The sequence below is a fragment of the Calidris pugnax genome, unplaced genomic scaffold, assembly GCF_001431845.1.
Source record: "Calidris pugnax isolate Ruff unplaced genomic scaffold, ASM143184v1 scaffold68, whole genome shotgun sequence".
NCBI classification, from domain to species: domain Eukaryota; kingdom Metazoa; phylum Chordata; class Aves; order Charadriiformes; family Scolopacidae; genus Calidris; species Calidris pugnax.
The window spans coordinates 3,293,238-3,305,806 of NW_015090921.1; the positions used below are offsets into that span (position 1 = coordinate 3,293,238).

The 12,569-nt window shown below is 57.8% G+C and overlaps 1 protein-coding gene across 1 annotated transcript in view; it reads right to left on the reverse strand.

The window, feature by feature from the left end:
- Position 1: 1 nt before the first annotated feature.
- The window catches only part of LOC106892732 (C-Jun-amino-terminal kinase-interacting protein 1-like), a gene marked incomplete at its 3' end in the record, with an annotated part of 21,874 nt that continues 9,306 nt past the window's right edge, over positions 2 to 12,569 (reverse strand). Inside the window, exons 2-3 of the mRNA XM_014950148.1 lie at positions 10,124 to 10,229; positions 2 to 142 (exon numbers count right to left, since the gene is read on the reverse strand). Of these exons, the coding sequence (XP_014805634.1) occupies positions 2 to 142; positions 10,124 to 10,229 (247 nt within the window). The remainder of the gene's footprint in view (positions 143 to 10,123; positions 10,230 to 12,569) is intronic.

Genomic DNA, 12,569 nt, shown 5'->3' on the forward strand with positions numbered 1-12,569 from the left:
GAGGCTCGGGGGCCGTTTGCTCCTCGGCCGGCGCCTCCCCCGCCGCGTCGATGAGGTCGAGCTGGAGCATCTCCGCCTGCAACCGGCTGGCTTCCCCGCCGCCCGCCGCCCGGGCCCCGCCGCCCGCCCGGCTCACATGGCCCTGCCGGGATTAACGGTAACGATCAGGCCACCGGGAGGGAGGGAGAGAAGGAAAAGGGGGCGGGAGGACCGGGAGCCGCCGCGCCGCGCCTCCCCGTCGGGGCCGGGAAAAGGGGGGAGCCGGTGCAGCATCAGCAGCATCATCAGCAGCACCCGGCGGCCTCTTCCTTTTAAAGGGGCAGGGATGTTATTCCCGAGGCCGGGAAGCACCATGTCCCGTCCCCCCCCTCACCCCCAGGCAGATGGGTGGGTGGTGGTGGGGGCAACATCCATCCTTGGGGTTGGGGCACCCCCCCATCACCTCATTCCTGGTGGGTGCCTAGGTGCACGTCACCGTCACGTTCACCACCAAGCTTCATCTCGACATAACAAGGATATTTTTTTTTGCTGGGAGAACACTCATTCACTGGAACCACCTCCCCAGGGACGTGGTAGAGCCCCCCCATCGAGAACACTCATCCCCATCACCTCATTCCTGGTGGGTGCCTAGGTGCACGTCACCGTCACGTTCACCACCAAGCTTCATCTCGACATAACAAGGATATTTTTTTTTGCTGGGAGAACACTCATTCACTGGAACCACCTCCCCAGGGACGTGGTAGAGCCCCCCCATCGAGAACACTCATTCACTGGAACCACCTCCCCAGGGACATGGTAGAGCCCCCCCATCGAGAACACTCATTCACTGGAACCACCTCCCCAGGGACGTGGTAGAGCCCCCCGCCCCCATCGCTGGAGGTCTTCAGGATACAACTGGCCACGGTGCTAGATAACCTCACCTAGGCTCCCTTTCACCCATAAGGTAGAACCAGGTGATCTTCTGAGGTCCCTTCCAATCTGGCCTGTTCTATGACTTCCTCCAAGGCCAGCCCGTGCCTTTTCTTGGCTCCTGTGCTGGCAACCGGGACTCACACATGGTAGAGCCCCCCCATCGGGAACACTCATTCACTGGAACCACCTCCCCAGGGACGTGGTAGAGCCCCCCGCCCCCACCTGCTGGGTTCCTGTAGGTGCACGTCACCGTCACGTTCACCACCAAGCTTCATCTTGGCATAACAAGGGCATTTTTTTTTGCTGGGAGAACAATCATTCACTGGCACCACCTCCCCAGGGACGTGGTAGAGCCCCCCTCCATCACTGGAGGTCTTCAGGATACAACTGGCCACGGTGCTAGATAATCTCACCTAGGCTCCCTTTCACCCATAAGGTAGGACCAGGTGATCTCCTGAGGTCCCTTCCAACCTGGCCTGTTCTATGACTCTTTCTCCAAGGCCAGCCCATGCCCTTTCTTGGCTCCTGTGCTGGCAACCGGGACTCACACGAGCATGCAATCATCTTGGTTGGAGCTTTGGTCCAACCCCTACCCCAGAGCAGATCGCTCAGTCCCTGAACCCTCATGTTTGCCTATCCTCATGGACGGAGAACCCACCACCGCGTTGGGCGGCAGTGCCAGCGCCACACTACGGTGCTAGATAACCTCACCTAGGCTCCCTTTCACCCATAAGGTAGGACCAGGTGATCTCCTGAGGTCCCTTCCAACCTGGCCTGTTCTATGACTCTTTCTCCAAGGCCAGCCCATGCCCTTTCTTGGCTCCTGTGCTGGCAACCGGGACTCACACGAGCATGCAATCATCTTGGTTGGAGCTTTGGTCCAACCCCTACCCCAGAGCAGATCGCTCAGTCCCTGAACCCTCATGTTTGCCTATCCTCATGGACGGAGAACCCACCACCGCGTTGGGCGGCAGTGCCAGCGCCACACTACGACTTTCTAGGGGGTTAAAATTTCCACTGCACACCTCTGAGAGGAGCCGGGCTCCTTCTGCCTTGTTATTTTTCCCTCTCGGCCATCTCACCTTGAGGCTGAACAAGACCTCTTCTCACACACCCTGCATTTGCACCTATGGGGACACGAAGCCCGTGCAGAAGGGATGCCCAGCAAGCCAGCAGCAGCTTCCAAAACCTGGCCTGTTCTATGACTCTTTCTCCAAGGCCAGCCCATGCCCTTTCTTGGCTCCTGTGCTGGCAACCGGGACTCACACGAGCATGCAATCATCTTGGTTGGAGCTTTGGTCCAACCCCTACCCCAGAGCAGATCGCTCAGTCCCTGAACCCTCATGTTTGCCTATCCTCATGGACGGAGAACCCACCACCGCGTTGGGCGGCAGTGCCAGCGCCACACTACGACTTTCTAGGGGGTTAAAATTTCCACTGCACACCTCTGAGAGGAGCCGGGCTCCTTCTTCCCTGCAACAGTCAGCAGTTACATCCCTCTCAGCCATCTCACCTTGAGGCTGAACAAGACCTCTTCTCACACACCCTGCATTTGCACCTATGGGGACACGAAGCCCGTGCAGAAGGGATGCCCAGCAAGCCAGCAGCAGCTTCCCAGCCACCCACCAGCAGTGGCCAGCAGCCAGGAGCAGCCCCCTCTCTTTCCCCTCGCACCCTTCGAGCAAGGTGGCCACCAGAACCCATGAAGGCCGCGAGGAGGGGGTGCCCTTGTGGCTGCATTGCTGGGCACCCATGTCCCCTCGTGGCTGCAGGTGTTTAAAGGTCAGTGGTTTCCTTCCCAAGCCACCTCCCTTGCAGTAACCGGAGCTCGCACACGCACGGGTTGCTGCAGCCAGCAATAAAGGCTGCAACTTGGCACCAGCGAGTTGAATTCCCCGTGTTATCAGCTCTTTGTGGTGGCTGGAAAGCTCGTCAGAGGGCAGAGGGGGAGAAGGGCATTTTTCTTTTTTTTTTTTTTTTTTTTTTAGCGGATGCTTATAGAATCATAGAATCAATCATTCAGGTTGGAAAAGACCCTTGGGATCATCAAGTCCAACCATTAACCCCACTCTACAGTCCATGTCTCCGGCTGCACGGAGGATGCCCCTTGAGCCGTGGGAGAAGAAACAGCCCCAGCAGCTCTGGCAGCCCCTTTCAAGAGCTCTCGTTGCTACCAGATCCTAAACTGTTGGGCAAAAGCCAGCACAGGCAGGGCTCTGCCTGCTGCCCACACAGTATGACCCCTCTCATGGGGTGACATTTCACCCCAGCGTCCCTCCTTCCATTCCAGACAGGTACCTGGAAGAGCACTGCCACCAAAACCCATCCTCTCCAGGCTTTACACATTTAACTCCCTTGTTTTTAACTGTAGCCTTCATACGAGCTCGGTGTTTCTGTGGTAGGTTCCACCAGCTGCCTATGGCAAATCACACGGGTTTTAACAAGGAAACAGGGAAAAAGGAAAAGAACTGGGGGGCAACTGTGCTGGCAACCGGGACTCACACGAGCATGCAATCATTTTGGTTGGAGCTTTGGTCCAACCCCTACCCCACAGCAGGTCGCTCAGGCCCTTGCCCCTCATATTTGAATATCCTCATGGATGGAGAACCCAATAAATAGATTATACCTGGCCAAGGTAAGCGTATTTGAGTCAGCTGGTGATGCTCAATCTAGGCTGCTAATGATGCTGCCTCAGTAATTCTGTAGCTGCAGCCATCACTCAGAAAACTCACAGAGGAGGGGAAGTCCCAGAAGGACGCAGAAAAGCCAAACAGTACCCGTTCTGGAGAAAATTGTGCCCTAGGAGGGATGCGCCGTTCCAGGTTCAATAGCTAGGAGGAAACCACGGCCACTGCAGCTACTTATTAATGGACTCCAGCACAACAAAGTGATTTTGAAACCACACAGCTATAGATCACTTTACCCTGGGAGCAGGACCATGCAGTGATCTGCAAAGCCATGGCAGGGACTAGGTGTTGAGAAATCTCTCTAAGTGGAAGGACACTACTCCATTGCCCTCCAGGAACAAGTTGGTGCAACCTAAGGTAGCCCGAGTACGCTCACCCCACAGCACAGATCTGATGGTGAGAAGAGCAAAGTCTCTTTAGCCTGTGGGAGAGCAGAACCAGCGCCTAAATCCTGCGGGTGGGACGTACACAAGATGCACACCTGGACCCTGACGCAGTCATGGAGAGGCTCACACCTCCATCACAGAACCTCCATCACACGACACTGGTGTGCTCCTGCTGCTTATACCTCCTACCCACACGGTGCTACCCCAATGGCAAGAAGTCCCAGTGCCCAGCAACTGGTCTCTGATGGTCCTGGTGCTGTGCTCCATGGGCCCCAGGGCTGGGGGGGAGCAGTTCAAGCCCTGCTGCGATTGCGAGGTGCTGGGAGCACCCCCAGGAGCACCAGTCTAGCCAGGGGAACCGCCTGATGGGGGCTGCCACACACCCTGGGAATGAAAGGGAGATACCCAAGGTGGTGTCCCTACCTGCTACGGTTGACTGGGCAAAAGGCTCTTCCCTGCTGCCCTGCCCCTGCCACCTTCCCTGTGGGAGGAGGAGTGACAAAACCTTCAGCATTTGAAAGGCTGAGAGAGCTGGGACTCTTTAACCTGCATCCAGTTCTGGGCTCCCCAGTTCAAGAGAGACAGGGAACCGCTGGAGAGAGTCCAGCGTAGGGCAACAAAGATGACTGAGGGATTGGAGCATCTCCCTGATGAGGAAAGGCTGAGAGAGCTGGGACTCTTTAGCCTGGAGAAGAGAAGGCTGAGGGGAGACCTTATTAATGCTGACGAGGATCTAAAGGGTGGGTTGAGGGAGGATGGAGCCGGACTCTTTTCAGTGGTCCCCAGTGACAGGACGAGGGGCAACAGGCACAAGCTGGACCATGGGAAGTTCCACTCCAATCTGAGGAAGAACTTCTTTGGGGTGAGGGTGGCAGAGCCCTGGAAGAGGCTGCCCAGGGAGGGTGTGGAGTCCCCTTCTCTGGAGATCTTCAAGCCCCACCTGGATGCCGTCCTGAGTGATGTGCTCTGGGCAACCCTGTTTTGGCAGGGGAGTTGGACCAGATGATCTCTAGAAGGTCCCTTCCAACTCCAACGATTCCATGATTCCGTGATTTTACCAGCATGGGGAAACAAGGGGGTCTTGCCAAGCAGAGGGAACCACTGTGGCCCCTCTCCCTACCACCCAGCTGTGATTGCTTTGCCCCTGCCTTCAAAGCACCAGGAGAAGCCTCTCTGCCCCCAGCCTGGTGCAGCCACAGCTGGCGATGGATCACAGAGGGACCTTCACGGGACAGCCTTTGAAAAGCCACCTGGAGCATGCAGCCACCTTCCTGCTGTATCCTTTGCTCCCAGCCCAAGCAGCCGGCTCCCCACCGGTCCCTGGACCAGCAGGTTGAACCAGACGGTGAACATCAGCAGGTTGGCCAGCTTGTGGCAGCTGCTTCCCCCTTTGCAGTGGGTCCCACTGGCCTTCCAGGGGCAGCTACTGCCAGTGGCGCTCTGGATCAGCAACGGTGAACATCAAGAGGAAGCCTGGCATTCCCAGCAGGCTTATTATGATGGAAAACCAAAGTGGTTTGGTTTTTTTTCTTCTCCACACATCTGTATCTTCACGGCTGGTTCAGCCCCTTTAATGCATACCACTAAGGCTCAGCAACAGCCCTAGAGAGAATCATAGAGTGGTTTGGGTTGGAAGGGACTTTAAAAATCATCAAGTCCCAACCCCCTGCCCTGGGCAGGGACATCTCCTACCAGACCAGGTTGCTCCAAGCCCCATCCAGCCTGACCTCGAACCCCTCCAGGGATGGAGCATCCATAACTTCCCTGGGCTATCTTCTTCTCTCTCTTCCTTCAGGCTCTCGTTCTCGTGCTCACAGGTATTTCCAAGAAGAGTATTTCTTATTTTTTTTCCTTTTTCTTCCTTCCTGGGATACAGATGAGGCACCGAGCCTTTATCAACCACAGCCTGGTCGTTGCCAGGATCCATCTTGCTGAAACCAGGGATAGACACCCCAGATTTCCAAGCAACCAAAGCGAGCCCAAACCCGAAGCAGAAGCCTGGTGCTTCTGCTTCAACCGTACTTCTCAACGTGCCCGACCACTGCCATTTGTCAGGTGGGGGTGGCATCCCTTGCCCTGGTGGCCCCCACTCCTGCCCTGCTGTTCAACAGCCCTAAGGGCAGCTCTGCTGCTCCGCTGAGCCCTCCCCTCAGCCAGCCCCTCGCTTCGCTCCCAGTTTTCATTTACCAGGGACTTCTTGTTGAAATTAAGGGGTTTTTTGAGGTGCACTTGGGGCTGTTCCCCATTCTTAGTAGGTGGCCTCTCACCCGTGAGGCACAGTCCTTGTTGGTGGATAGAGTTGCCTCTTACGCAGACATCAGTCTACGCCTCCTTGCAGTTTCTTGCGTGTCTGAGCCACTATTTCTGGAAAGCTGCTAAAATAGCCCATGGTGAAGTCATCTTTGTTTTTTCCGGGACCAAAAAAAAAAAACCAACAACCCCCAAGCCCCACCTTTGTTTGGGTGCTGACCTCCGCACTGGCTGCCCCTTCCTGCCACTGGGTTTTTCTGCCCAGACTCCCAGTCTTGCCAAGGTCACCCACTGTCCCCATCCAACAGCCACCTTCCCAGCCCTCCAGCCGGGTCCATCCCCTCGCTCCATCCCAGTGCTTCCCTGCTGGCTGTTGGGCCAGTTCCTGGGTCTGCCCATCTCTCGGGAGACTCACCACTGGGTCAGGAAGCTCGGAGCTGCTGGATGCCACCAGCCCCACAGCTCCCTGTGTTCCTCAGACCCTCTGTTTCCCCCTTCCCCACCACTGTCTGCTCCACTGTGATCTGCTGAGCCAGCAGTTTGCTCTCACCTCCCATCCCTCTCTCCATCACTAGACTTTCACCAGCTGTCCGGAGCTGTGGGGGGTGACCAGGACCAGGACCCTCCATCCCACACAACACGGGCGCTATGCGGTACCGGCACCGGGAGCAGGGCATCACCACGGGGTGTCCCCCCTCTAGGCCCCCCAGCATGGGGCTGACTCACCGAGCCAGCCGTCCCCACGTGATGCAATTAGCTGGCTGATGCTGGCCGCAGGTCGTTACTGATTTGCTGCCCTCCCCCTGGGCCCGGCTGCTTCCATCAGGCTGATCCCCCTCAACCCAACCCAACCTGGTGAAAGTCTAGTGATGGAGCGAGGGATGGGAGGCGAGAGCAAACTGCTGGCTCAGCAGATCACAGCGGAGCAGAGAGTGGTGGGGAAGGGGGAAATAGAGGGTCTGAGGAACGCAGGGAGCTGTGGGGCTGGGGGCTGCTGGGCACCTCCCATCCCTCTCTCCATCACTAGACTTTCACCAGCTGTCCGGAGCTGTGGGGGGTGACCAGGACCAGGACCCTCCATCCCACACAACACGGGCGCTATGCGGTACCAGCACCGGGAGCAGGGCATCACCACGGGGTGTCCCCCCTCTAGGCCCCCCAGCATGGGGCTGACTCACCGAGCCAGCCGTCCCCACGTGATGCAATTAGCTGGCTGATGCTGGCCGCAGGTCGTTACTGATTTGCTGCCCTCCCCCTGGGCCCGGCTGCTTCCATCAGGCTGATCCCCCTCAACCCAACCCAACCTGGTGAAAGTCTAGTGATGGAGCGAGGGATGGGAGGCGAGAGCAAACTGCTGGCTCAGCAGATCACAGCGGAGCAGAGAGTGGTGGGGAAGGGGGAAATAGAGGGTCTGAGGAACGCAGGGAGCTGTGGGGCTGGGGGCTGCTGGGCTCTCCCCTTCCACATTCGGGATTGAAAAGCCCTTCTCACCACCGTCGCTGTCGCTGCTCTCAGCTCAGTCCCTCGAGCAACGTCCAGCAAATCATTTGGACATATTTTTAGCAGGCATTTTTTTTTCTGAGCATGGTAGGCTTCTTCGTTCGCTGTGTTCATGAGTAGCTCATTGCTTCCCCCAGGGGCAGACGTGCATCCCCACAGAATGATACGGGGTTGGAAGGGACCTCTGGAGATCATCTAGGCCAACCCCTTGCCAGAGTAGGTCCTCCCAGAGCAGGTTGCACAGGAACATGTCCAGGTGGGTTTTGAATGTCTCCAGAGAAGGAGACTCCACCACCTCCCTGGGCAGCCTCTTCCAGGGCTCTGCCACCCTCAAAGTGAAGAAGTTTAGGTGGAACTTCCTATGTACAAGTTTGTGCCCATCTCCTCTTGTCCTGTCCCTGGGCACCACTGACAAAAGACCAGCTCCATCCTCTTGACACCCTCCCTTTAAGTATTTATAAGCATTGATCAGATCGCCCCTCAGCCTTCTCTTCTCCAGACTACAAAGACCCAAGTCCCTCAGCCTTTCTTCATCAGAGAGATGCTCCAGGCCCCTCATCATCTTTGTGGTCCTCTGCTGTACCCTCTCCAGCAGTTCCCTGTCCTTGAACTGGGGAGCCCAGAACTGGACCCAGTGCTCCAGATGGCAATGCCCCCCAGGAGACCGTTGGCCTCCTTGGCCACAAGGGCACATTGCTGGCTCATGGTCACCCTATTGTCCACCAGGACTCCCAGATCTTTCTCCTCAGAGCCGCTCTCCAGCAGGTCAGCCCCCAGCCTGTCCTGGTGCAGGGGTGATTCCTCCCCAGGGTGCAGCACCCAACACTTGGCCCTGTTGAATGCTCCTTCCATGCCAGCAGACTCTCCGTGCCCCTGGGTGTTGGTGCAAAGCAGCTCCAAGCCATCCCCAGGGAAGGCACAAGGCTCGCTGCTGGAGCCAAGAAACCTTCTGCTGAGGGTGAGGTCTCCACATCGCAGTGCACGGAACACTTGGCCCTGTTGAATGCTCCTTCCATGCCAGCAGACTCTCCGTGCCCCTGGGTGTTGGTGCAAAGCAGCTCCAAGCCATCCCCAGGGAAGGCACAGGGCTCGCTGCCGGAGCCCGAGCAAACCTTCTGCCGAGGGTGAGGTCTCCACATCGCAGTGCACGGACACAGAAACCCCTCAGTGAACTCTTCTAAATGGGCAAACCAGCCTATTTTAACTCAGCCTCTGAGAAAGGTTGCAGCAGTCCCCCCCCATCACCTCACCCTCCCTGCCAAACCCCAGCCAAGGGCTGGAGCTCTGCAAAGAAAATCAAATCCTGTCCTAGGAGCCCGGTGGTGCTACCAGCAGGGGGGAACTGGGACGGTTGGTGGGAAGCATCCAGTGATACATCCACATCCTCTGCCTGCATTTCCTATTGTCCCGAGTCCCTGCCCTCTCTGATGCTGTGCCCTCACAGACACCCAGCATCACCTTTGCGTTAGCCTCCAGCATTATCCCTCCTTCCTTTGGCACACACACGACCCTGGGCTCTTCCCATCCTTCCCTGGCCATACCATCCTGGAGCAGGAGGTGGCTGCGGCCGGAGCAGCAGCCCCCACCTCTGGCAGCAGCCGAATTCCTGCTGGGAAGGTCCGGAATTAGAGCAGGGAGCACAGCAGGGCACCTTCACCTCCCAACACGAGGTCTGGTCTGTACCCTCCTGCCTGCAACGAGGGATTCCCAGCACCACAAACTCACTTTCTAATTTTAAATCTGCGACAAATGCCTCTGCCTCTCCCCTTCTCGCTGGGTCTTTAACCAATTTGCAGAGGAAATATTTCTCCTGAGGGATGAAATGATTCTCAAACGGTTTGGTTGCTCCTCCAGCATTAGCATCCCTTCAGCATTAAATTCACCAGCAAAGCATAGAGTCTCTGCATATCTCCAAGTCCAATGTAATTCTGTTCCTCTCCACATTTCTGCCCCCATCGCTTTCTCAGGCGGTTCAAACACCATCAGGGTCTCCACAGTGTGCCCCAAGGTGCTTAAGGTGGACAGGAGACCCACCTGCAGCATCTCCACAGGTTTCACATCTCCCATTTTTATTTCACCTACTGCATGCTGGGGTTGGAGCCGCTTCCTCCATCCCTGTTTCACTGGCACACCAGGTCTCCTGCTTCCAAAACACCCGAGGACGGTGGGGACCAAAGGGCTTTGAGATGCTTTTTTGTCCCCTAGATTTGGCTGGGTGAGGAAGAGTCTCTGCTGTGGTGAGGAGAGGGCACTGCCCAGCAGAAGGGGTTGAGGTGGTGGCAATGGGTACATTAAGGACGCGTCACTGGTCTGGGGAGCTGGTGGTCCTGCACGGGGGCTGCTGGCCCTGCCTGTCCCCGTGTCCCTCCCCGTCCCCATCACACTTACCCGGGTGGCCAGGCTCTCCTTGCAGTGCAGGCTGATTCCACACTCGTCGGTGATCTCGGAGAGGTCTTCATCCTCAAACTCCTCGAGGCTGATGTCGTGGGTGAGCCTGGAGGGAGAGGAGATGTGGCGGTCACCCACTGGTGGGTGCAGGGAGAGCCCCCAGAGAGCCTCTCCCAGTCTTTACTGGGGAGAAAGACCGGGAAGGAGGCTCCTTCTGGGGGGGGATTGGGTCTGTTCCCACCAAATGGCTGGGCTTCTCATGATCTGTGGCTGTGGGGAGGCAGCAGAATTGTCCCCCTGACCGAAGCCAGTGGGGATGTGCAGGTTAGGAGAGGACAGGACAGAAGGCACAACCAGGGGTTCCCAGGAGGTTCAGCTTCCACCATCCCAGGGATGCTCTGAAGTTGTCCCAGCTGGGCACAGACACCCAGCGGAGCAACGGCTGGGATTACAGAATCACAGAATCTTCTAGGTTCGAAGGGACCTTAAAGATCATCTTGTCCAACCGTCAACCGAACTTTGACAAAAATAGACACCCACACAACACCCATAAAGCAACCCCATCACTAAACCATACCTCCCAGCACTACATCAACCTGTCTTTTGAACACCTCCAGGGATGGTGCCTCAACCACCTCCCTGGGCAGCCCATTCCAATGGCTGAGAACCCTTTCCGTGAAAAAATTTTTCCTAATATCCAACCTGAACCTCCCCTGGCGTAACTTGAGGCCATTTCCTCTAGTCCTGTTGCCTGTGACTTGAGAGAAGAGACCAACCCCCATCTCTCTACACTCTGCTTTCAGGTTGTAGAGATGGGTCCTTACAGAGAGATGGGTCCTGGCAGGGCACAGCTGGAGGATGGACCCACTGGGACAGGTGACCACATCAAGACCCACAGACCTTGCAATAACTGCAAACCCACCATCCTGTGGCACGACCAGCCCCCAAACCATGGCTGGGAGAGAAGTCCCAGCCCAGGTGCCTGCAGTAAGAGAGGGCAACAACTTCCCCCTGTGCCAAAATCACTCCCCGGGGCGACCGTGGGCATTGCCACGGCCATCGGTGCTGCCGAGCCCGCCTGTGTGGCCTCAAGGGTCCCTTAGGGCCACCAGCCCCACAGGCTCATTACACCCCTTCAGAAAGTTGACAGAGAGATGCTTTTAGCAGCTGGAAACGTGCTGAGGAGCGGGCGCCTAGCCCGCCTGTGTGTCCTCAAGGGTCCCTTAGGGCCACCAGCCCCACAGGCTCATTACACCCCTTCAGAAAGTTGACAGAGAGATGCTTTTAGCAGCTGGAAACGTGCTGAGGAGCGGGCGCCTTGTCTGCTTCCTTCGTCCCCAGGGGAACAGCGAGGCGCTCCCCACTTCTGTGCATGAAAACCCTCCTCCGTGGTGGCACCGCAACGCTCCTCTCGCTGATTTATTGCCAGGGGGGTAAATAAAACAGCCCAGCTTGAAACTCCTCTGCTCCCCAACTCAACCCCCCCCTCCCCAGTTTTGTCTGGAGCGGCCACGGGCACTGCTTTCCGTGCTGCCCTTTCCATGTGCTCCCAGCTCCTCGGGCTGGGAGATGCTCGGGTGGAACCACCACAACCGAGCCTGTCACCCCTCTCTGGCTTGGCCCTCGCCGGCGGGGATGGATGGAGAAGGGTATTTTGTGACCTGCAGAGCCCCCACCCTTGCTTTTAGCATCACTCGCACACCTTGGGGCACCCCCTGCAGTGCCATAGAGGGGCACCTCCTCCCTTGTCCTGCTCCCTGGGTGGGAGGGAAGGAACAGGGGATACCCCTTCTCCCTTCTGCGTGTCCAAGGACCCCCGCCAGCAATGGACTCCCTGGAGCAAAGGTGGCTGGGGACAGCTGTGCCCATGGGGACAACCCCTGCAAGATGCATCGGGGGGACACAGATGGAGGGTGGGGTGTCCGGATCCCCCCCTGCCCACCCCCCATCCCCTGCTGCTGCCTGCTGGAGGGAGGGAACGCGGAGCAGGAGGCTCATGATGAGCCTTCAAAGCACAGATTGATTTCTTCTCCGGTTACACGGGTCGCCAGGGTGGGACACAATGCTGGGGGCCTCTACCCACCACGCTGCGGGGGCTGCGGGGGGGTCCCAGGGAGTGGTGACATGTTGCTGAGGGGCTCCCCAGCTCCGCAGGAGCAGTTGGGGTGGGGTGGCAGTGCCCCCCCTCCTCTCTCCATGATGGGGACAGGCAGCCCTGCCCGCCCTCTGTGGGGATGGGGAGATGCTGTGGTGGTCCAGCACCATCCCAGCAGGATGCAGCCGGTCGCCCCTCTCTCTGCGCAGCCAGGAGAACTTTAGGCTGGTCTGGGTGCCAAGTTTGCTCCCATCCTCCAGCCACAGCTTGCAGAGAAGGGCGATGTGCCCAGGAGTGAGGGGCTGCCCGTCGCCCCCCCCTCGCACCCCCACCGGACATCCCCCTCCCTCC